This window comes from Nicotiana tomentosiformis, chromosome 12 (genome assembly GCF_000390325.3).
Source record: "Nicotiana tomentosiformis chromosome 12, ASM39032v3, whole genome shotgun sequence".
In the NCBI taxonomy this organism is placed as follows: domain Eukaryota; kingdom Viridiplantae; phylum Streptophyta; class Magnoliopsida; order Solanales; family Solanaceae; genus Nicotiana; species Nicotiana tomentosiformis.
This window is the reverse complement of record NC_090823.1, coordinates 62,712,377-62,736,600: the sequence shown is the minus strand read 5'-3', so window position 1 is coordinate 62,736,600 and position 24,224 is coordinate 62,712,377. Positions and strand designations below refer to the sequence as shown.

The following is a 24,224-nucleotide window of genomic DNA, read 5'->3' as shown; positions in this document are numbered from 1 at the left end:
AATAAGGACAAGAGTCATCAAAGTATGAACAACTACCATCCGACCCATTTTCATTATGCGATGCCATTTTTCAAAACTAAGAAAATAAACAAGAAACAAATAAGAAAACAACAAGATAAAAAAAATACATACATAAATATTCACAAGTTTGGACCAAAGCACGTACGCTTATTTCTCAAACAACCTAAATACGCCAAATTGGTCCCCGGCAACGTCGCCAATTTTGATGACGTCCAAATCCACTACTAAAAATAAATGGACACAATCGCATGCAATATAATATACCCAACTATGAGTCGGGGTCGAATCCTACAGAGAATAATATGTAGGCGATTAGGCGTGTAAGAGAATTATCACTTGTTATGCTAAGCCAAACACTTAAAAGGGTTTTGAGAAAATATTTATGTCTAAATGCGAAAATGTAAACTAACCTAGAAAGCAAGTCAAATAATCAATGGCTACAAGCATGGATACATGGGGAATTACACTCAAGTAACGATCCTATGTATTTCACGGTTTTACAAATATGAGCGAGTTTATGTTAATTAGCCTCGAGTAATAATTCTTTATTAGCTTCTTCCGAAGACTAACAGTACTTCCTAATTGAATTATCCCTAAAATAATTAAGAGATTAAGCACACTCAAATATGGCTACAAGTAGTTCAATCATATCCCTAGGTAGAATCTATAAAATGAGGGTTAACGCCTCAAGTTCTTGTTAATTAATCTTTCTCAATACCAAATTATCTTTTTCAAAATTAATCCGAAGTTAATGGGCGAGTCCTAGGGTTAGCTAATCCCTTTGAAAATAATAAAGAACAAGAATAATTAAAGAAACAATAACTCACTTCAATATAAATAAAAATCGTTCAATACATAAGCACAACAAGATATTTAATCTACACTTTAAATATGAATTCCCATAAACAAGATTTCAGTGTTGGAAAAAATACTACACACTTAGATATTCAATACAAAGCAAGGAAATGAAGAAATAAACATAAATGGGTAAGAAATTCTCAACCAAAAGTTTCAAATCTTCAAGACTCAAGTGTGTGTGCAAGAACCTTAGCTCCAAAACTTGTCTTCTCTAGTCTAGCCAAAGATATGCCAAAGATGAGTTAGGTCGTGTATTAAAGGATTTGGGGCCAAAGGATATAAAATTACAAAAATGCCCAGAACTGCAGCGCGATCTTCGCATTTGCGAACCTTGGCTTTTCTGTTGAGAATCGCATTTGCGATAGGGGACTTCGCATTTGCGAAGGATGACTGTCTGGTTTGACTTCGCATTTGCAGCCCTCATTTCGCATTTGCGAACAGTGTTTGACTTAGTTGACTTTGCAACTGCGAGCTTCTGCTCGCATTTGCGACGCCAGAGTCCAATTTTCACATTTCTGCTTTTGAGCCCCTTTTGATTTGTTTTCGCTTGGTTTCTTCCCGATCACTTCTAAATCACATAAAACCTGTAAAATAGAAGTAAACGACATTAAACACACTATTTTATCAATTAAACATAACAAAAATCTAAGATTAAAGATGAGATAAGTTGGTAAATTACCAACTTATCAACACTGTGATTATATCATTGCAAATCATAAACATAATCGAAATTATTTTGAAAGAATTGATGTGAGCCTAATTTGTTTCTTTGTAATTGGGAATAGTAGTGACAAATTCGGTCAGAATTTCGTTATAAAGCTCTAGTTTGTATTTATGTAACAAACAAATTCCAGGAGTTAATTCTGTGTTGGTTAACATTGTAAACGCTTAGACTTTTAGCAATTGAAAGATATATCACTTATTCAGACATTTAAAATTTAATGAGGGTGAAATAACTGAAGTATTCATGGGATATGTCATATTAGGACCCATAGCCCTAGCTGCTATTGTGGAGGTCTTTTTTTCTAGAGCAAGATTGGACATTTGAATAATAAACTCCTAACCAACACATAGTTAGTAGAAAAGTAGTTTAAATATAACATGGAAATGTCTTAGGCTTAAAATTGAAAGTATTCTTCGAAAGATCAACATATATAAGTGCAAGTGTTTTAAATTAAGATTATTTGATCATTTATTCGTGAAAGCGATTGCATATATTTATAGTTTTGTTACATACTCCAAAAGGAAATAATTATATAATGTAAATATAAATTGATTTAAAATGCTAAATTTTAGGATTCTGTACACAATTCAAATAACAAAAGATTCAATAAGTAAAACTTTCATTAATTTTTAAGTCTTATATAATAGGGAAATACCTAAATTGACTATTTCGTTCAGTGTGAACTCTATTTTTAAAGTGTAAAAAAGGCGAACGAATTTTGCTAAGGACCTTTGTGCACGTGTACTTTAGGTTAATGAGTGTAATATTTTAAAAAAAATACATAGATTTAAAATTTGAAAAATGTGTAGAGTTATTATTAAAAAAAATTAAAGAAAAAAGTATAAGTGTGAGAAAATAATAATTGTTCGGTTTTTTCCTATACATATGCGATATTTTTCCTATTTTTTATTTGTACGTGAGTATACTTTTATTTATGACTTTTATATTACATATATAGCTATGATTTTAATATATATTTCCTTATTTAATTATAAAGTATTAAGTATCGTTTCAGTTGATTTTATGTATGTAAGGTAACTTGCGTAAAAGATCATATATTTACGTTAATTTTTAATTTTATGTGTTTATTTCAATTGAAGATAAAATCTAAATGGATTTGTTACCTAGTTCAAATAAGGATAAGTTTTGAAAGTCAAAACTTTAGTTAATTTTAAAATCTTAAATATCAGAATAATAATTAAATGACTATTTTGTCTAGTTTGAATTCTTTTTTTAAAGGGTAAAAAAGGAGAACGATATTTCGATAGAGGGTTCGTACTTTTAATATAGTGTGTACATATATATGGTTGACACTCTTTACTTATCAAAAGTTAATTTGATCAACTTTCGGGGCTAACTACAATAAAATATTTCAAAAACTTCACGAAATACAAGCTGCATCTCTTCTCCTATCACAGTATGCTTACAACAACGGGGAAAAAAGAGAGAAGAAAGAAAGAAGAAATCATGAAGAATGCTAGATTACTATCATAGAAAGGTGTCAAATGCATGATGACTTTAAGTTAAACCAATCCGACTTAGAAAATCTGCTTATCATGTTTGACAAATTTCAGTCGACTGATGAACTTTGTGAATGATGCAAATGGACTCGGCAAGCTTATACTGAAGTAGTAGATCTATGGGGGAAAATCAGAAATACCCTAATTTACAACCGGTAATTGAAAGACTTGCAAACGTTGGTTAGTTTTCAATTACCAGTCGTAAACTGGTTAGCCCATGCTATTTTTACGGATCTACAATAGTAGGGTAAAACAGCGAATTAATTTGGTTTCCGAAATCCATCTCATTGCCTTTGGCATTGATTTTGAAACCAAACGTAAGCAAAAAAGGGTTGAGTATTTCTACTGATTTCCTGAAATTAATAAAAACAAATAGGCAGTCATGCCAGTGACTATACCACAATCTACCCCTAGTATTTGCCCTTTGACGATCAACTATTTAGCAGCTAAAGGCGCTCAAGCACATAAGAACATGTTAGAAAGAAAAAAAGAAAAGCTTTCGAGCTAATCTTGCAGGCATCAAATATTAAAAATCTCATGTCTTAACCTATCAACCTGTACACATTATGAACAGCACCTACAACATACATACTATCTCACAGTGACTTACAAATTGCAATCGCAATCAAGCCTCAATGTATAATTCTTGTACCTATCAGAGACTAGTTTGGATGACAATGAAGATGTCAGGTGTACTAATAACTAGGAAACTGGTATATGTCATCATTTTCCATGTTAGACATGTCACCATGAGCAGTTGATGCTGATTCACTTTCCGCTCCTTCAAGCTCAGCCTGCGGTGCGATGAAGAACATTAGTTCATATGAGTTTCCTGATTTTGAACTATGAAAGCGGATCTAAATGCTCCCTATACCCCTCCTTAGGATTGACAATATGCAGCACTTGTAGAGCTTCACACATTGCTCTACTCTATGGTTTAGGTGAAGGCAAACTACCATGCTGCCAGAGAACGTGCCGAGCCAAGTGGTCTAATCAGAGGAGTATGAATAATGTTACGATTTTCTTCAATAGAATGGAGTATGCTGTGGGTAAAATACATGGATCAAGAAGCCAATAATACTGCCACCATATCCCAGATATGCTGGAAATAATTTAGAGACAAGAACATTCACTCATAAGAGTTTTCCAGTTGCTCGGACAATGCCACCAATATCCACTATTTGGATTTTTAATTTGTCCTTGTTCCATTGCATACGATGTAGCTACTCCACAACCTTGACTATTTTTACGATCACATCTCTAAGACCCACAACCTTGGTTTTTTCAAGAAAAGGTAAAGTAAACTAAAAGCATAATGGAATATATACTTTGTGCATCTGTGTCCCTAATATTTACAAGGAAGATAGAGGATGGCTAAAATTCATTCCGTTCAGTCCCAAATGATGTACGTACGCATTCCACATGCAAAAAACTATGTAAATTTCAATCTATCATGTATTTTAGTGACAGAAATGTCGTAGTAGAATGATGCTTTGCTTACCTTAGCTTGCCGGTACTTTTCAAGAATCCGATGATATTGCTGCCGTGCCCCTGGAGATTCAACCATTGATAGCACTCTTGAGACAGCCTCATCCAGAGCAGCATCAACTTTCTGTTTGCGGAACACCTTGAGAATGTCTTCATCCTCACTTTCATCAATTGATTCTGTGTCATGTCGAAATCCCCGAAGACCAACACCCCTTCGACGCCACCTTAGCACCACCTTCTCCAAGATTCCAACTGCCCAACACACCTTGTATTGCTTTCTAACCTGATAGCCTCGTACATGAGCCTGCCATGGAAATCACAAGCAAGTCACTTTTTCTGCTAAACGAATTATTTTCTATCCTCCATACATTCCCTCTACCCCAAACCCAAAAAAAAAAAGGAGATCATAATTAACAAATGATCCCAACTTATATTTTATTTATAAATATGATTGTGACTTCTGTATTAGTGACAGATTGTATTTGAAGTCTTATCAAGTTTGACCTTCCTAGAAGATAGCGTATAATGAGGTTAAAATGTCAATTTTGACTTAAAGCATATAAAGCACCTGTATCTTCACTACTTTCTGGCGGAATGCAAGGAAATCTTTCCGACCTTTCCATCCTCGATATTTCTTCTGAATTGCTAAGGCTGCTGAGTTGTAGTCCCGCGTATTGCGGAATGCCCACTTTGATGCAGCTGAAAGCCCGTGAATATCGTTTGAGAGGATACCATATTCATCTCCACTTGCGGTAGCAGTAACAGCAGATTCTCTCTGTTGTCTTTTGCGGAATGAATGTGCTCGGAATGCAGACTGTATACGAGCAGCAGCCTGAGCTGCATTACGGACTGCAGCTAAGCTGTCCTTTAGAGAACGCTGATCCTCGTTTGTGGTGGCACTTGTGTTTGATATGCTACTAATAGTTTTTTCTGCTTCCACATCAGCAGTACCTTTTGAAAGCTCACTCTCCTCCAATGTGAGGGATGAAAGATGACTGGTGAGAGCTACCTCTGAAAGATATCCTGCAAGTCCCTTATGACCGCAACTGGAAGCAATTGATGCAGCAGTTTTACCAACTGGATCTCGTGAGGAGGGATCTGTAACAGCTCCAGCCGATGCCCCGGATGCGATGAGTGAAGCAACCATTTTTTCCCTGTCACAGATATGAATATTCAAATAACTTAGCTTCCTATGGCTACTAAGCATAAGGCCCCAGTAAAGATTGTCATTAGCAAATTCACTACACATGCAAACACAGACACAGACATATATAAAGAGAGACAGATTCAAGGAGTTCCCTCAATATCTCAACATCCATGAAGCTCTTCAAAGCTGAATCTCTCCATGTAAGAATTCGAAATGTTGAAAAATACTGCCTGATGTGCTCAATTTTAAAAAATATATAAAGAGAGAGATTCAAGGAGTTCCCCCGATATCTCAACATCCATGAAGTTCTTCAAAGCTGAATCTCTCCATGTTGTCAATATATTACTCCATAAATAATTCGAAAAGTTGAAAAATACTGCCTAATGTGCTCAATTTTAAAATTTCACTTAGGCAAATTAGGAATGAGACAGTATTTCTTGTAAAACAGCAATAACTGAGTGATCGAGTCAAAAGTAAAAATACCATTCATCTTTATATTTTTTGTATACTCAGGAGGTGGAAGCAGGACATGTTTTTTTCCCTTTAAAATGACTGAGAAATCCCATAGGTCAGTGGTGCACAATTTGAAACTTGGTGGATAATGGGCCCACCCTTCTACCCTTATCCACTTAAATGCCAGGCTTTTGTTGCAGCAGGGTTCAAGCCTGGTGATGTGCACCTAACCACACATCACGCATTGTTTTCTCACCACTAGAGCAATGCCCTGGGGCCTAGAAGTGGGACATGTTTGACTTCCTAAGAGTTGTTAATCCAGCTTCTATTGCTACTGACTACAAATTTTAATGTGAAAACTGAAGCACAGTGATTAGTGAAGTAGTTTATCAAACCAAAAAAAACAATAGAATTACCTTCCAAAGCGTGCAGCCCAGTGCAGGGCAGTCCAGCCGTTAATATCACGGAAGTTAACACTGACTGCAGCATTTAGAATTGGGTGCAGCGCCCACTCAAATCCCAATCCAGAAACCATGTGAATTATTCCTTGCTCTTTCTTAGATAAAGAACAGCCCATCTGATTATCTTTTCGTTGCAATTTATAAGAAAGCCACTGCTGGAACTTGTCTTTTAGAAGTTCTTGAAGAAGCCAATCAATGGTTATCGTTGATGTTGAAGTGCCAAACAAAAGAGATTCAATGACCTGGGACCATGAATCTTCATTTGCTTTGCATTTCTCCAAGAAATCATTGCTCAACATAGAACTATCTTCTTTTTGGGCAGATAAGTCCAATAGAAGCAGCTGCACGAACCTGACAAGTAACAACAATTCCTCTGTACTTTTATAAGCTCCTTCCACGTCAGATCGATTATTTCGAGCACAATCATCAGGCTTATCCCGATATTCAAATTCCTTCACCTCACTGCATGACTCCCTATTACCACTAGTAACACAGAGGGTGACTTTACCAGGCAAATGAGGAGGAGCTTGGCAACAGATGACACCTTCTTGAATGATCTGAACAGGAACTTCAGTATCACCAAACATGCAAGTCCACATGCACTCTGAAGGATTACAGAGAAAAGATCCAATGATAACAACCTGCGTTGAAGATCTAGAACGTTATAAATATTGGTAATAATTAAAAAAATGGGTGAAGAAACCAGCTGAAAACTATTAACTACACCTTAGTATCTAACTTGTCAATATCCTGAGCATGGTCATGAATATAAGGTACACGGAAGGATTTTTTTTCCTTTGTGATAAAAGGTGCACAGGAGGATTTTAAATTGCTTTCATAAAAAGCTACCTTCAAATTGTTCAGCATAATTTGACTATAGGAAATCATTTACAGAGGTTTTATCGGGAGGCTCAGTTCTTCAACTGAGATAATGAAAAATTATTTCACCTTTTTAGTTCTTTTTAGTTGGAACTTTAGGCGGTTCTCGAAAAAAGATAACGAAAAAAATTATCCCTAGAGTCGAGACTAAGAGGAATGTATAAACCAATGCTTCCACAGAGATATCAAAGATTTAAGGGGGTTTTGAGCATTGAGCAGCTCCAATGTTGATAAAAGAATTAGTCATTATGAGTTGGTTACAGGAGCCAGTTGCATCTCTTCCTCTTTATGACCTTTGTATTACTTTAAACTGCTATACATTCAGGTTCCAGTCAGCATTCAGAAATTAAGCCATGATATAAAAGCATTTCATCCAAGATTTTGAAGTAATACCATTTAAAATACCAGTTGCAAAACGATGGAAGTCTGCGTGTTCGGAAGCCATAACTAATTATATAAGTTATTGGGGCATGGAAAACAGAACACTGAAATTTCAAATGACTAAACAAACGTATAAGCAATCCACTGGGATCTCGACACCACTTGCACATGCAGAAAACAAATTTCAAGAAACATCGCAAGTCCACAACCATGGAGAGCAGACATGGTTTACAGTACAAACGCAAACAATCAACTAAATCATGACATATACCTTTGTAGCCTCAGATGAATACCCCCAATCAGGGGATATATCCCGAAATGTAAATTTCTGCTTCTGGGAAATAGTTAAGCTCATCTCATCTTCAAACGAAGTACCAATCTGATCTTGGTCAAATATTGTTGTACACTGGTCAGAATTGGATCCAAAAGCAGTTACCCCAGGAGAATATGCAGGATACTTGAAATTTTCAAGTTGTTTAAAAGCTGGTATGGGAGCTGCAAAGAAACACGAGTTTTCCAGAGATTAACTAATTAGTGACATTCTAGAGGTAGTAGATACAGATTACCCTCTGGAGGTGAAAAAATGATTACCCTTCTGAGCCTCCTTTTCACTGAAATTAGGCCACTTGTAGCTTTGATATGCTTCTATGGCACCTCTCTCTGATGAGATTTGCAGCATTCCCTGTGGTAAGTATAGGCATGTGAAAACACGTTTAGATTTTAATATTAAAATGTATAGCTGATGTGGGTTTATGATAAGAGGCAGGTGTTGTATTTCACCAGAAGGCCCTGAGATAAGGTTAAAACTTGCACTATATCTTGATCTTATATGCATTGATAGGCCTAATGAAACAGAGCTAACTACAAAATACACTTTTCTTACATTCTCATCTAACTTGGGCAAAGATTTGGTTAGTGATTCAGCAGCTGTGGAAACCCCATAGTGATCCAGCATATCTTTCCAGACGTGACCATCCTGGGTCAGATGTTGATGATGTGATTCACTGCTCTCAGCTACAGAGGCACAGTCTTATCAGCATACCTTCACATTTATTGCTTCTAAACTAGAAAAAGATGAGAGCTCCATTTAAAGAAATAATGAACACAAAGACACGGAATTAAATATCCAAGAGGAAGCATTGAGTTAACTGCTATCAGAACTTCAGAAGTTACACTTTCACTTCTTTTTTTTCGTATGGTAAATAATTTTATTAATAATGGGAAAATCTACATACAAGAAATATCACTACAGTCACACATACACTATTTGTTAGTGGATGCCATAAAAACTTATAATTAGTTACGTGTTTAAATTCAACAGAATAATCTTTATGGTGTACAGTTTTGACTAACTCTGAGTGGACCTTCAGATGCTGATGTATCAATCTACATTCAGCTGAGGTTAAATGGTTAAAGAAAATAAACAAATAAGATACTATTTTGCAAACACTTCTAAGTCAAACAAGCTACTATAAAGGCTAGCATTTAACCATCAGATTCCGACAAGTATCCAGGTCAACAGTTACAAGGCTAAGAACAAGCAGTAGTCAACCACACCAAGCAAATTGACAAAAATATCTACCTAGTTCACGATAAAGCACAAATAACTAATAAGTAAGAAAATCTCCAAGCTTTGAGTTGCCTGTAATAGAAATCCAAAGCAGAGAACCATAAGGATGCATATGTGCATTCTACAATAATAATGAGAGATGAAAATGACAAAAACCTGAATGATGTTGCAACAACAGACTGTTTGAATTCCCCTGCATCTCGACAAGTGAACTGTCGTCACTTATTGCATCTGCATACAGGGGATCAATTTCTTTAAAGCTGTCATCATTTAAACTTAACTGCTCCTCGAGCCTTCGCAACGCTTGACTCATCTCAAGCCCCGGTGAACTCATGACCTCCTTTGTTCTCCCTATGATGTCTGACATTCCGTTATTATTGATGACTGCATCAGAGCAAATTTCTCCAGGGCTAGATTGATTCTGGTACTGCTCATAAGATTCACCGGCGATGAGAGTAGAGCCCGTCTGTTGAGTAGAATAGGAGCTTGGACTGGGAGAGAAAGTAGAAGAAATTGGAGAAGATTCTGACATGAAGGCTGGATTCTGCCTACCCTGTTCTCATATGAAAAACTAATGATGTTAGGACTCGTTATACTTTTAACATATTTAAGTTCTAGCTAATAAACAGCTTAATAAGATGCACTAAACAAATATTTAATTCTCCAATATTAGCTGTACATACAAATACTAATACAGAGATTGAAGGATCTCCAGCATCACATTATTGCCGCATTCACAGGGTAACAAGATTACAGAAAGAAATGATGGTTGAAACTGAAGAACAAAGAACTACTGATGCATAGATCCTTTGATTGATGAAAAATTATTCAGTGGTACCGAAAACTCTTGTCATGACATCATATTAGCTTGTACTGGGTTCTAGAAGACTGACCTCAGTTATGTCTCTGTAGTGAACCAGAACAATGTGCTCGTACGCACTGCCCAAGCATCCAAAGTTGTGAACAAATAAAGTAAAAAGAACAATCAGTTACCTCCCAACTTTTTGCTCTGAGAGAGAGAGAACAGAAAAGGAAGCTCTAGAATGTTAAGCTTCCATTCAGCTTTTTGTAACTCCTAAAATTTCGGTGCCATTTGAAACTATGGTGAGTTTAGCACCTCTTTCCTAAAAGTGCACAAAACCAAAAAATACCATCTTACAGATAGATAAGAGCAAGTAACACTCACGGATCCAACATCCAATAGCTGCGTCTCTGGAAGGTAGGATTCTGCTCTCCGTGTGCATAATAACAGTTCAGGGCTTCAGCATTTCCAACCTGGACATGGAAGAGACAAATAGGAACTACTCATGCAATGGAAAATTGTTAGAGAAACTGGAGAAGAATATGAAATGCATACATTTTGGGGATTCATACCATCCATGTGAAACACACCATAGTTTCCCAAAAAAAGTCAGTTGCAATATCAACAACACAATATTTCCTAACAAATGTTGTTACCTTAAGCCGTTCATGTGCCTCCCCAACAGTTCTCCCATCTTTCTTCTTGCGCCAACTATGCCCATCTTTACGGAAGAATCTGAGGACCCTCTTGTTAAAGAGAAACAATGATCCACCTGTGGATACAACCACTTTGTCAGATGATATGGAAGAGGACAGCAATCTACATGGTTCCAATAGTAAGAGGGTTTGGAGACTACTGGGTGGCTTTTGAGCTGCTTCATTGGAGAGCTGGTGGTTCTCATGATTTCGCAGTATGAAGAGAACTTCAGCAGGCTTCAACCACCTGATTTGGGCTTCTCGAACCAAATCATTAATATCATATCCTGAAAAGTAGAATAGCAGCAGTTGCTAAATCTTCTAGATCAGCAGATACAGATCAGTACACTCCATTCTCAAAGGCCAAAGCGGCATCGTTCATAGGTAGTCAACCAGTAGTTTCACAAGGAAAATAACTATATTAAAAAAGAAACAATTTCAAGCGGTTACCTATGGAACAACAAAGAAAAAAAAAAGTGTAAACCCACAGGTGGGGTGTCGCGACCCAAAATCCATCTAGCCGTGATGGCACCTACCCCTACCCGCTAGGTAAGCCAAATATCAGTCAATACAACTCAAATGCGAATAATAAAAGTAAATGAGTAAAATAACTAAACATTTATACAATCTCCCAAGGATTGGTAGTACAAGTCATGAGTTTCTAAGACTTAGAATTTACAAAGCTGGTACGAAATAAATACATCATCTGTTCGAATTTGCAAATCTAAAGCTACCAAGGACAAGTGGCAGTTATAACCGGAATGCACGTACATCTTCAATGTCAGCTCCCGCCATACACAGCAACATCAGTTCCAAGATCTGCACGCAAGGTGCAGACGTATAGTATGAGTACAACCGACCCCATGTACTCAATAAGTAACAAACATAACCTCATGTTGAAAGCAGTGACGAGCTCGAAAAGAGATCAGAGTCCAGTACCAGTAGCCAATAACAACTCGTAATAATATAATGAGAACAGTAAAGGTAAATAATTCAAGAGATATATGCTTAGCTCGTTCACAGTTACGGGAAAGTAGGCATAATTTTCAAGTAAAACAGTCAATTCCAAATCTCACCCCTAAAACACTAAACATGAGTTTATCAAAAGAACTGTATTCCCATTCACAACACCAGATAAGAATTTCCGTTTACCAATTAGCATGAGGAAAGTACATATCTATGCCTACATATCAATACATGTCAAGTCATCAACTATCATATACCGTCTAGCATGAGGAATATACATCTCTATGCCTACATGTCAAATCATAAATGTCACATTACCGTCTAACATGAGAAAAATGCATCTCCATGCCTACATGCAAAGTATGCATGTCAAATGAATGATTTTACGGTGATACCCCAGGTACTCTCACTCTCAACATACCCAAATTGTCTGTCTCAAATGCCCACTTCATCACACACACGATCACTCAGCACTGTACGGGGCGGATCCTGCCCAACCGCTAATCAAAAGCCAATATGACCTATTGCGACGTGCAGCCCGATCCACAATAACACTTTCAACACGGCTCTAAGGTCCACCTCAGTCATCAACCTCTCAAGTCTCAAGGGCTCACAATCTTATACCACTCAGCCCAACAACTCCACATATGGAAAAACATAATGATACGTGCAATGTCACAATGAATGATGAACAGAGACTGAGATATAATTTGCAAATGAAGAACCACGACTGAGTGTATAATTACAGTTAAATCAGAAAACTCAAAACAACAGAAATAGCCACATTAGGTCTCAACCAAATAAGCACATAGCCTAAACATGATTTCTAACATGAATCACAGCTCAGGTAATCAAACAAGGGAAAACACGGATATAACAGGATATGATAGCAGAACAAGTCTGGTACTAGTCTAAAAGTCAACTTGAATCATGATTACCCCGGTGCACGCCCACACGCCCGTTACCAAGCATGTGCGTCACCCCAACACATCACAAAATAGTTCCCAGGGATAATTACCCTCAAATCTAAGTTTAGAAATGTTATTTACTCTAGAAATGCCATCCCGAGGAAATCAACCTCCTAAAGGCTCGAAACTAGCCAAAAGCAACTCAAAATCATCAAATAATGCCAAAGAAAACAAACTCATACGATAAAGGTCGAATTTTTAATCAATTACTCAAAGTCAACCAAAAAGTCAACCCGGGTCCGCTTCTCGAACCCCGACAAAACTCACAGTTTTCCGACAACTCATTCAATTACGAGTCCAACCATACTAATTTCACTCAAATCCGACTTCGAATCGATGCTCAAATCTCAAATATTCACTTTAGAAAAATTTGGACAAAAACCTCCAATTTCTCTTCTAAAATCATCAATCAAATGCTAAAATGGAATCATGAAATATAATCAAAATCGAGTCAAAAATAGTTACCCCAATCCATGTGGTGAAAATCCTCTCCAAAATCGCCCAAAACCGAGCTCTAAATCTCAAGTTGTGATAAAAATAACCAAAATCTCGATATAAATGCATTTGCCCAGCACATCCGCATTTACGGACAAAATAATGCACCTACAGCGTCGCTTTTACGACCAGAACCTCGCTTCTGCGAGACACAAACATAATCCCGACCTCCCGCACCTGCGGAAAAAACTCCGCTTCTGCGACATCGCAGGTGCGAGGACCTGCACCGCATCTGCGCCCAACTCGCTTCTGCGCCAAAACAATCTCCGCATTTGCAGACTCCGCCCCCAGCTCCAGATTGTGCTTCTGCGCTACCAGTGCCGCATATGCGGCTCCGCACCTGCGCCCAAGGTTGCGCAAGTGCGGTCACACCAGATCTCTACCCAAACCAGCATCAACCAACATGTTCTCAAATGATCTGAACCACATCCGAATCTCACCCGAGCCTCTCGAGATCCGGTCTGAACATACCAACAAGTCCCAAAACGTAACGCGAGCCTACTCGAGGCCTCAAATCACGCATGACAATATCAAAACCACGAATCGCACCTCAAATCAAGCTTAATGAACTTATGAACTTTCAACTTACAAGACTCGTGCCGAACCATATCAAATCAACTCGGAATGATTTCAAATTTTGAACACAAGTTCTAAATGACATAACGAACCTATTCCAACTCCCGGAACAACAGTCCGAACCCAATATCATCAAAGTCAACTCCCGATCAAACCTATGCGGTTCTGTGTGATAAGAACGTGCCCTGGTATGCCCACACATCCATCTCAACGTCCTCATTTCAGCTAACTTCATCTTCTTGACGGGCCAGCACTCTGCCTCATACAACATAGTCGATCTAACCACTACACTATAGAACTTGTCGTTAAATCTTGGTGGCACGTTCTTATCACACAGAACCGCAGAAGCGAGCCTCAATTTTATCCACCCCGCTCCAATACGATGAGTAACATCCTTGTCAATCTACCTATTGCCTTTAATTACAAACCCAAGATATCTGAAACTATCCCTTTGGGGGATGACTTGTGTATCAATCATCACTTCTACTTCTGCTTCAGGCATCCCATCACCGAACTCTCACTCCGTGTATTCTGTTTTCGACCTGCTCAACTTGAAATCTTTAGACTCTAGCGTTGGTCTCCAAACCTCCAACCTTGCGTTAACACCCCTCGCGTCTCGTCAATCAATACTATGTCATCAGCAAATAGCATACACTATGTCACCTCCCCTTGTATGCGTCGCGTCAGCACATCCAATATGTCAGGGCAAACAAAAATGGGCTAAGAGCCGATCCCTGATGAAACCCATCTCCACAGGGAAATGCTCTGAGTCACCACCCGCAGTCCTCACCCGAGTCTTAACTCTCTCGTACATATCCTTAATCACCATAATGTACGATACCAGAACACCGCTAACCTCCAAACACCTCCCTCGGGACTTTGTCGTAAACTTTTTCTAAGTCAATGAACTCCATATGCAAGTCTTTTTTCCTCTCCCGAAACTGCTCCACCAATCTCTGCACAAGGTTTATGGCTTCGGTAGTTGAGCCCCCGGTGCATAAATCTGAACTGATTCTCGAAAATAGACACATTTCTCCTCACCCTCCTCTCCACCCCCTCTCCCAAACTTTCATAGTGTGACTCAGCAGCTTGATCCCCTTATAGTTGTTGCAATTCGGGATATCACCTTTGTTTTTGTACAACGAAATCATTAAACTCCACCGTCAATCTTAAGGCATCTTCTTCGTCCTAAAAATGACATTAACAAACCAATAAGCCACTCCAAGCCTGCCCGACCCGCGCTCTTCCAAAATTCCACCGGTATCTCGTCAGGCCCATTCGCCTTACCCTTATTCATCTTCCGCATTGCCTCGTCAACATCCACAACCTTAATACGCCTACAAAACCCGAAATCACTCAGACTCTGAGTTCTCCAACTCATCAAGCACGATGTTCGTGTCCCCTTCCACGTTCAAGAGTTTATGGAAGTATGTTTGCCACCTACGCCTAATACATGCCTCTTCTACCAATACCTAGCCATCCTCATCTTTGATGCACCTCACTTGGTCCAGGTCCCGAGCCTTCCTCTCTCTAATCTTGGCTAACTTGTGCAGCTTCCTATCCCCACCTTTGCCCCCAAGATCCTCATACAGTCGTTCAAATGCTGCAGTCTTAACCGCCGTAACCGCTACTTTCGCCTCTCTCCTAACCTTCTTATAACACTCCCTATAAGTTCTCTTCTCCTCCTTGTCCGTGCTTTCCACTAGCTTCAGATTTGCCGTTTTCTTGGCTTCCACTTTACCTTGGACTTCCCCATTCTACCACTAGTCCCCTTTGTGGCCTCATGAGTATCCCTTCGTGACCCTAACACCACTCTAGCAGCTTCCCTAATGCAGTTCGCAGTCGTGGTCCACATACTACTCGCGTCCCCCCTACTCCTCCATGCCCCCATGGCCAACAGCTTCTCCCCCAACTCCTGAGCTTTGTCCTTAGTCAAGGCTCTCCACTTGATCTTAGGCTGACCGTACACCGCTTTCTTCTTCCTTGCTATCTTGATCTCCAAGTCCATTACTAAGAGCCTATGATGCGTCAATAGACAGTCACTCGGAATAACCTTACAATCAGTGCAAAGACCCCTATCACACCGCATGATGAGAAGATAATCAATCTGAGTCTTGGCTACTTTACTCCGAAAAGTGACCAAGTAGTCCTCCCTCTTCTGAACACACGTGTTAGCTACCACCAAGTCAAACGCACCAGCAAAATCCAACAGCGAGGTTCCTCCCTCGTTCCTATCTCCAAAACCAAACCCGCCAACCCGCCATGCACCTCGTCATAACCCCTAGCAGTCTCCCCAACATAGCCATTAAAATCACCTTCTATGAAGAGCTTCTCGTTGTGCGGAATACCACGCACAACCTCGTCCAAATCCTCCCAAAATCGCCTCTTGACCTCCTCGCCCAGGCCCACTTGTGGCGCGTAAGCACTAATCACTTGTAAAGTGAACCAACCAACCACTAGCTTGATACTCATCAGCCTATCGTTCATCTTCCTAATATCTATCTCCCTGAGATCCCTATCAACAAAAATACCTACCCCGTTCCTGCCCTTAGCACCACTTGAATACTACAGTTTGAACCCGTTAACATCTCGAGCCTTCGTACCCATCCATCTAGTCTCCTAGACACACGCTATATTAATCCCCCTCTTCGGAAGAATCTTCCCTAACTCTATAGACTTACCCGTCAATGTTCCTACAACTACTACAAATGCAGAGAAGCAATCAGAGTTTATGCATAGACTAAAAAATATTAGGACGCAAAAGATACAAATGACTCAACTAATGGCAGAGAAAATGTAAGCAAGTCGAAGTAAATACAATAGTCAAGGATAAAAGTCAGTAAAACAAATACTAACAAGTCAAAAACAAATTTTCCAGAACAATAGAACTTGGAGTGGAACCGGGGTGCCGAGGAAGGTGTTGCCACAACCCCTGTACAGAACCATTGTTGCCGCTGCTAGGGCTGGAATTCCGACGAGCACGCCTAAGAAAAGAGATGGGAGAGAAAATAGAGGGTGAAGCCCTCTTTTGCATTTGCTGCTAGGGCAGCGAGACTCATTCAAAGAAAAGGGGACGGGGGTAGGAGAAGAGGGACGGGAGGAGAAAAGAGAAAGAAGAAGAAGAAGAAGAAGAAGGGAAAAGATGGCGAGAGGGGAAGAGGGGGAGGGCAGAAACGACAAGGAAGAATAGGAGAGAGAAGATAGGAGGAAAGAAGAAAAAGGGAAATGTGGGGGGGGCTTACCTTATCTCCGTGGGGTGGGTCGCCAGTTGGTCGCCGCGGTAGTAGCGAAAGGGTGGGGGTTGGTCGCCGGGTGGGGGGTTGCATATTATCAGAGAGACGTTAGAGAGAGAGAGTTTTACAAAGTTCTTAAATGGCTTCCTAATATCTATTATGTTAAGTGATAAATTTATTTAACAATTGTTAAGTTATCAAATTGAGAATTACTTATGGAAACTTCTACAAATTGAGAAAGTTGTCTTAAGAACAATAGCGACAACAGGAGGATACATTCAGTATGTTGTGGACTACAAATTTAAATTACATATGTTATGCTCAGTGTTATCAAAGGCGAAAAGCGCAAAAAAGCTCTAAGGTCCGTTAGGGCTTTAAGCGCAAAGCGCAACTAAAGCATGAGCTTTAATGAAAAAAGGCGCAACTAGAGAAAAAGTAAAAATATGTATATGTAGTCCAAGACTAATAATTATAAGTATGAATAACAAATATATGGACAAAAAAATTGAAAAAAAATTACGATAAAGCAAAATATCAGTTGTTTAATGTCGCCTTTTCAAGATTATATTCATTGGCAAAGACAAGTATGCCTTAGAGCCTTGATGCGACACTAAAGCGCCCACAAAGCGAGGCGAAGCGCTCAACGTGGTTTGAGCCTTGCTTCAGGGCTTAAGCACGCTTTAAGCGCGCCTTTGACAACACTGGTTATGCTAGAAAATCAGAACTCTTGGCTTTTGTTCTGTTGCATGTCTCAGAAGTGAAGAGGATGTAGAATCTCCTTAAACCTAAGATCGGACAAGAAAACGGGATCTCATTGAGTAATAAAAATCATGATAGGCAAACTAACTGCACATTAAAACTAACCAGAAGTTGTCAGAGGAGTATTCAGTTATGAAATACTTCAATAAGAAAATTGGAAAATTTTATGAACTCTAAACAATCTTAGTAACACACTTTACCTTTAATTTGCTCTTCATAAAGTAAAATAAAAGACGAGATTACTGTATTTGACTTTATTCCTTTCCATTTTTCTCTCCCTTATCTTTCAAGGAGAATCAAGTAATAAATCTTCAATCCTAGAGAGTTGGAGGCCTTCCTGGAGAGTCTACAAGTAGTTCTCACAAACCAAGGACTAGCTCCAAATACTGAAAGCGTCAACACATAGTAAGGAGTTTGCATTTGAAATACTAGTTAAATGTACAATAGCAATCGGTTTTCCCAACCATTGGGTGTCATCTCTTTGCTAGAATATTTAGAAGTGATAAGTTTCTTTATTTTTCAGCATTACGGGTTCATATTTCTTACCTCATTTATCCTCACAAACTGACCCAGCTAAGCTCTTTCACTAAACAAGCATCCCTGCAGTTTCACATACTTGCAAAGAAGGAGTAGTTGCCCTCAAAAAGCTTGGGGTAGGTTACACAGATTTTCTGCTCTTATTTACCTCTTCTATGAATGCTGAGAAGTAGACTTCAATTATGGCCACATCACAAGCCTTTATTTTCTCGAAGGAAACATGGCTTTTCTAATTTCAACAGTCAAGCAGTTAGAGTTAGCAGTTATTCAATTGACAATCTTCCTCCACAACCACATCATTTATTTATTTATTCATTGACTCACTATTAACTAAAATATGAACATTCTCTTGACTTCGTTGGATAATGCCACCGAAAATCATTTTCTCTCTCTTTAACATTTATTCCCTTTACTCTAGTAGGCAGCAAATATTCATCTGACGTCATCGAAATTTGGATAAGGGAATTTGGTCGAAGATTTAAGTCCCTTAGAGCTAACTATATCATGATCAAATTGGCCGAGGGACAAAAATTCATCAAGTTTCATTTCTATAGTGTGAAGTTGAACCATCTAGTTGCTCAGATCCTTTAAAGTCCTCCCCGCATCCGTGTCGCTCCGACACAATTTGGGTGAGAGTTGGATCCACAGAATTTGGTCAACCTAACTTGGGTACTTTGACTACACCTATAACCCAGAAATACAGGTTGATCGGGTATACTAGGTTAGATTTTGAGTTTATGTCACATTTTTTTTTTTTATGAAGTAATTAGAGTTTATATATATATATTCACAAATAGTACTAGAAGACTTTGTTGTTATACGAGATAACTTATGAACAAAACAGTAAGTGGTTACAAATAATTTAGCTATAAATATATATATATATATATATATATATATATATATTCACAAATAGTACTAGAACACTTTGTTGTTATACGAGATAACTTATGAACAAAACAGTAAGTGGTTACAAATAATTTAGCTATACCATCTTTAATTTACTAACTTCAATTAAGTGTCAAAGTATATACTTAAATATGTCGTATATACATTTATTAGCTAAATAGCAGCACCCGCATCCGTCTTTGATCCACAACCTGGAATCCTAAAATTATGTAATGAAGAATCGGACTCCTAGATCTACACCCATATCAAATAGACGGATAACCACATCCAATTCCTAGCAACATAGTTGATCATAGACGATTAAAAATGTCGAGTACGCTGGGTCAACCCACTAACCAGTTCATATAACCCCTAAAATAACACCACCCACCCACCCACCCTAAACTTAAGGGGCCTGGGCCAGGTCCACTATTTTGATCCCTTAACCGGATCGGTCTGAACCGATTCATGGCCCACATGCCAACTCACCTGACCCGATCCACTAAAACAAAAATTTTAAAATAAAAAAACTCTTAGTGCACCGGGCTGCCCTACTTGTAGAAACGCAGGGTAATCCGCGTACAATAGACCCTTGTGGTCCGGGCCTTCCTCGGACCCCGCGCATAGCAGGAGCTTAGTGCACCGGGCTGCCCTACTCGTATACTCTAAAATCTGCAAAGTTGACCTTAATAAAGTTTGGACGTTTTATTTTCATGAGAAATATTCATTTTCCTTTTCTATCAAACTTCTAATTGGCCAATTTGTAAGACAGTAAGTTTTTCATTATTCAAATTTCAGTTGAAAATTAATAAAATATGAAGTTTTGTTTTTATTTACTATTCTTGTATTCTTTTTCTTTTTTAAAAAAAAAAAAGTAATAACATTTTGTATGTTTCTTATAAAGTGTTAATTTTTTTTATCTAACAATTTAACTATGATAAACTATTAACTTAATATAACATAAAATATAAAATTTATGGAAATAAAAAATCTGAACCCCTTAATGGTTCAGCCATAAAAGGGGCTAGCGGTCAAAGGGCCAGATCAGGTCCAAAGGTTGCATAAAGGAGTCTCAAGTTTGACCCGGACCTGGCCCATTAACGACTTGAACTGTACCAGTCGGACCACAACTGGTGGGTCCAACCCCTAACAGGTCAAGTTTCGCTTGGATCGACACCTTTGACAGGACGGGAAAATGATGGATTTCTACCCAAATTAATGCAATAGAAGAGGTCAAATCTAGTTGCCTTGTCTTCTCAACTCTATATTGGTTTCTAATACCAGATAACTAATACAAGCCTGCTCCTCTCATCTCTAATATGAAAAACCTGTTTTCTTTGATAACGATGTTCTAATTATATAATAGCCATAAACGGAATCCTAAGAAGCAGAAAATCTTTCTGGAAAGAAGTAAGAAGCAATTCATAACAAGTGTCATTCGTAAAAATATACTCTCTATTTCAATTTATATGATACACTTTCCTTATTAGTCCGTTTAAAAAAGAATGACATATTTCTATGCTTGGAAAAAAATTTAACTTTCAACTTTCCACTTTACCCATTTCACCCTTAATGAGAAGCTTTTATAGCCACACAAATGTTGTATCCCCATGAAACTTTTACCCTTTAAGCTTTTAAAATCACAAGTTTCAAAAATCTTTTTTTTCTTACTCTATTCCGAGTCAAACTACGTCAAATAAATTGCACGGAGGAGTAATAATGTAAAAACAAGCAAATAAACAAAATTAACAACATAAGCTACTAACAATTACTGAACTGACTAAGACCCAGTAATGGACCCAAGATTTTCACAAGCAGATTCGAACATATGATGAAGTAATGTACAAAGAAATCAACAAAACAAATTTTATTAACTAAAAAATAATGATAATACGTTATTCTAACTGTACTCCGAGTCTTCATTTCATGAAACGTATTCGTAATAGTCTCATCAGAAATACATATTAAATATTATGTTTCCTAATGAATATAGAAATAGCTTATATAGGAAAAAAGTTGTACTTGTTGTTGAGTGGTTTCGAATCCAGGATCCTTTCGAAAAACTGAATCCATTTGCAGTGATCTTGGCGCTGTTTTTAAGTCAAGCGGGTTCAACATTTATTTTTATAACAATATTTTCTCAAATAAAGATAAAATAGACCTATATAGACAGTATAAGTTTTCGACGAAGCAGGTTCATATAAATCTGCTTTATCTCATCTAGGTCCGCCCCTGCTAAGACCTCCCCCTATCCCCCAGAAGTAGAAGTAGTAACAATGCAGCTCAACAAAGGCTTGCACACCCATAGTTTTTTTGAATGACCAAGTATCTCAAGTTGCAAGCAGCATTTCTTTTTAAGCTTTTGCATGCCTGAGTTTCTCGAGTTGCAACAGAAAACAGGTGGGGAGTTTGTATGGCTAAACATTGTAACTTGAGGCGACTTTCCCATTCACCTACTTTGTGTTGGATGCTCAAATTATTTTCACATGGTAAAAAAATTGACCTTTGGCAAGCCATTGATAAGTCTACAAATCCACATGTAAATCACAAATTCGTGCTATGTGCGCCGGAGGATGTTGAGTAATATAGTGTTTCACATCAAGTATAAAAGAAAATCTGAAGTGGTTTAAAAAGTTTTGGATCACTCCACCCATTGCCTTAAGATTTTAGGTAGGCTACTCAAATTCTTACTCTCTTTTCAAAGGCAGCTTGCATAGCCATTTTTATCAAAACTTGCTCTTTAATGTCATTATTCATGCGTCAAACAAATGATAAGCCTATGAATTAATGAGTTCACCTTCACTTATCACAAGTGGTATTGTTAATTAATATTTTCACCCATCTCATGCATGAAATAATTAGGGTGGAGGAAGAGACAAATCTGGGAAAGGCATGAATAGGAAGAGCTCACTTGCACAAGATAGATGAGGGCGGGAAGACCTATGAATTCCGTTAAAAAGATGGATTCGAGTAAATGTGTACAGTGTACTGCAACGCCTTGACTACATCTAACTTATGTCAGCAATAAGTGCAATATTCTAGTGTAGTGTTCAACAATTTACAAGTGATATTTCTTGCATGATTTAACAAACGATATCATGCCATCAAATTGCTAATTTTAAGACCTTTCAGGCTTTGTAAGAGGGAAATCTCACCTTTTTTAAGACAATGACAAAAAGGAATTTATTTTGCTGTCTATAATTTATGCAATGAGAGGTGGTTAACTGGGGATATGTAACTAGCTGGAATCTTTAGGATGCACTGAGTGCCTTCTAGAGAGGGTCGGTAGGGAGTCACTCCTTACAACAGCCCTCCCCATTGGACCAAGCCTAGATAATCAATTATTAGTCACCTTGACCGACCGACCGACTGACTAGGCAAACACAAAGGAAAGTCAAAGCTCTTCTAACATGGGACAGAGGAGAAAGAACCATTTATTTCGAAAGTGAATGTGCCCTTTCTATGGCTGGCCTTAAGTGACCAGCTGAATGAGGCAAGGTTTTAACTTTAGAGTTTAGCCAATCAGCTCAAAGTGATAAGCTTTTTAGTTTTTCTATAATTCTCTTTCGCTTAAAAGGCATAGAATACTGAAATTTTGCTCTGAAAGAGTACAGCTTAAAGAGAATATAGAATGACGATAAATATACAAAGTTATTCCTGTACAAGCTTTTGCCAAGGCTACATGATCTTTTCAAGCAGTAAATAAAGATTCTGAGACTTAAAAAGTCATAAAGACATAGAATGCAATAACTACAACAATTCACTCATCAGACACATAGTAATTCATGTTCGTCTTGTCTAACATGCCTTTAGCATTTGTAAAATACAAAGTTTTAGATCAACACTAGCCAAGGAAATCATGCCAAAAAAATGGTCAATCCATCAACTATACATCCACCTCAAATTAGTTGGTGTCAGCTACACTAATCCTCTGTATCCGTGGTGATGTACTCGCGCTCATTTCTTTCCAATACTCAGTTTTTTTTTTTCCTTTAAGACAACTAATCAAAAATCTGTCTTGATTTAGAAGATTTTAAAAATTGAACATTTACGGGTTTAACTAACTCCAAAAATATTGAAACACAGAAGTCAATTCATCTATGCTAATTGAAGAGATTAAGTACAAAAAATTACCGAACTGACAAGTAACAGTGAATATATAAGATAAAATAAAAAAGAAAAGGAAAAGGACTTAACGCATGAGTGATCCAAGTAGAGTTTTATTTACCTGATTCGGCCATAATTTGTAGTCAATAAAAGCTTGTGACGGTGATGAAGAATTGCAGAGAAATTTTCCTGCCGGCTTTCATTTCAGAATTTCAATCACTTATGCAAAAGTTGAACAGATCGTATGGCCGCCGAAAAATAGACCTTGACGGATACAAGAACGGTGAAAGGCGACGGCAACGGCGACGACGGTGGTGGAGAGAGGGAGTGATTTGACTGGAAAAGGACGGCTTCAATTTTGTAAGAGTCGATGTACGCTCTGTAACCTCAGAGTGAAACTGTGTGAGCTACACGAAGCTACCACGCTTCAGAAATGGAGTTTATTTATTTAACAAAAACAAAAAGAATTTATTCATTAAAATTCAGATATTATGGAGAACAATAGTATAAAATTTAAAATAAAAAATATTTTAAGAGTAATAAAATATATATCTTTTATTATATGACAAAAAGAAAGTGATAGATAAAAATATTAAATAAAATAATATGCTAATAAAAATTTTTATTAATAATATAATTATATTAAATATTAGATAATATAATAAAAAAATACATAACAAAAAAGTTATTGAACAA

At 37.9% G+C, this 24,224-nt stretch overlaps 1 protein-coding gene across 2 annotated transcripts; it reads right to left on the bottom strand.

The window, feature by feature from the left end:
• Positions 1-3,598: 3,598 nt before the first annotated feature.
• LOC104109612 (calmodulin-binding transcription activator 4) lies at positions 3,599-23,964 on the bottom strand. 2 transcript variants are annotated; one of them, XM_070191880.1, is made up of 14 exons: positions 23,650-23,964; positions 11,757-11,818; positions 11,161-11,286; positions 10,961-11,076; positions 10,689-10,777; positions 10,396-10,441; positions 9,659-10,055; positions 8,816-8,946; positions 8,524-8,614; positions 8,204-8,427; positions 6,628-7,313; positions 5,180-5,765; positions 4,625-4,915; positions 3,599-3,917 (listed from the first exon to the last, which is right to left on the bottom strand). In XM_070191880.1, the coding sequence occupies exons 2-14, from the start codon at positions 11,770-11,772 to the stop codon at positions 3,819-3,821; spliced, it is 2,898 nt and encodes a 965-aa protein (XP_070047981.1). In that variant the 5' UTR covers positions 11,773-11,818; positions 23,650-23,964; the 3' UTR covers positions 3,599-3,818. The 2 variants fall into 2 exon arrangements, with proteins under 2 accessions (XP_070047981.1, XP_009617256.1); XM_009618961.4 differs by lacking the exon at positions 11,757-11,818.
• Positions 23,965-24,224: the final 260 nt, after the last annotated feature.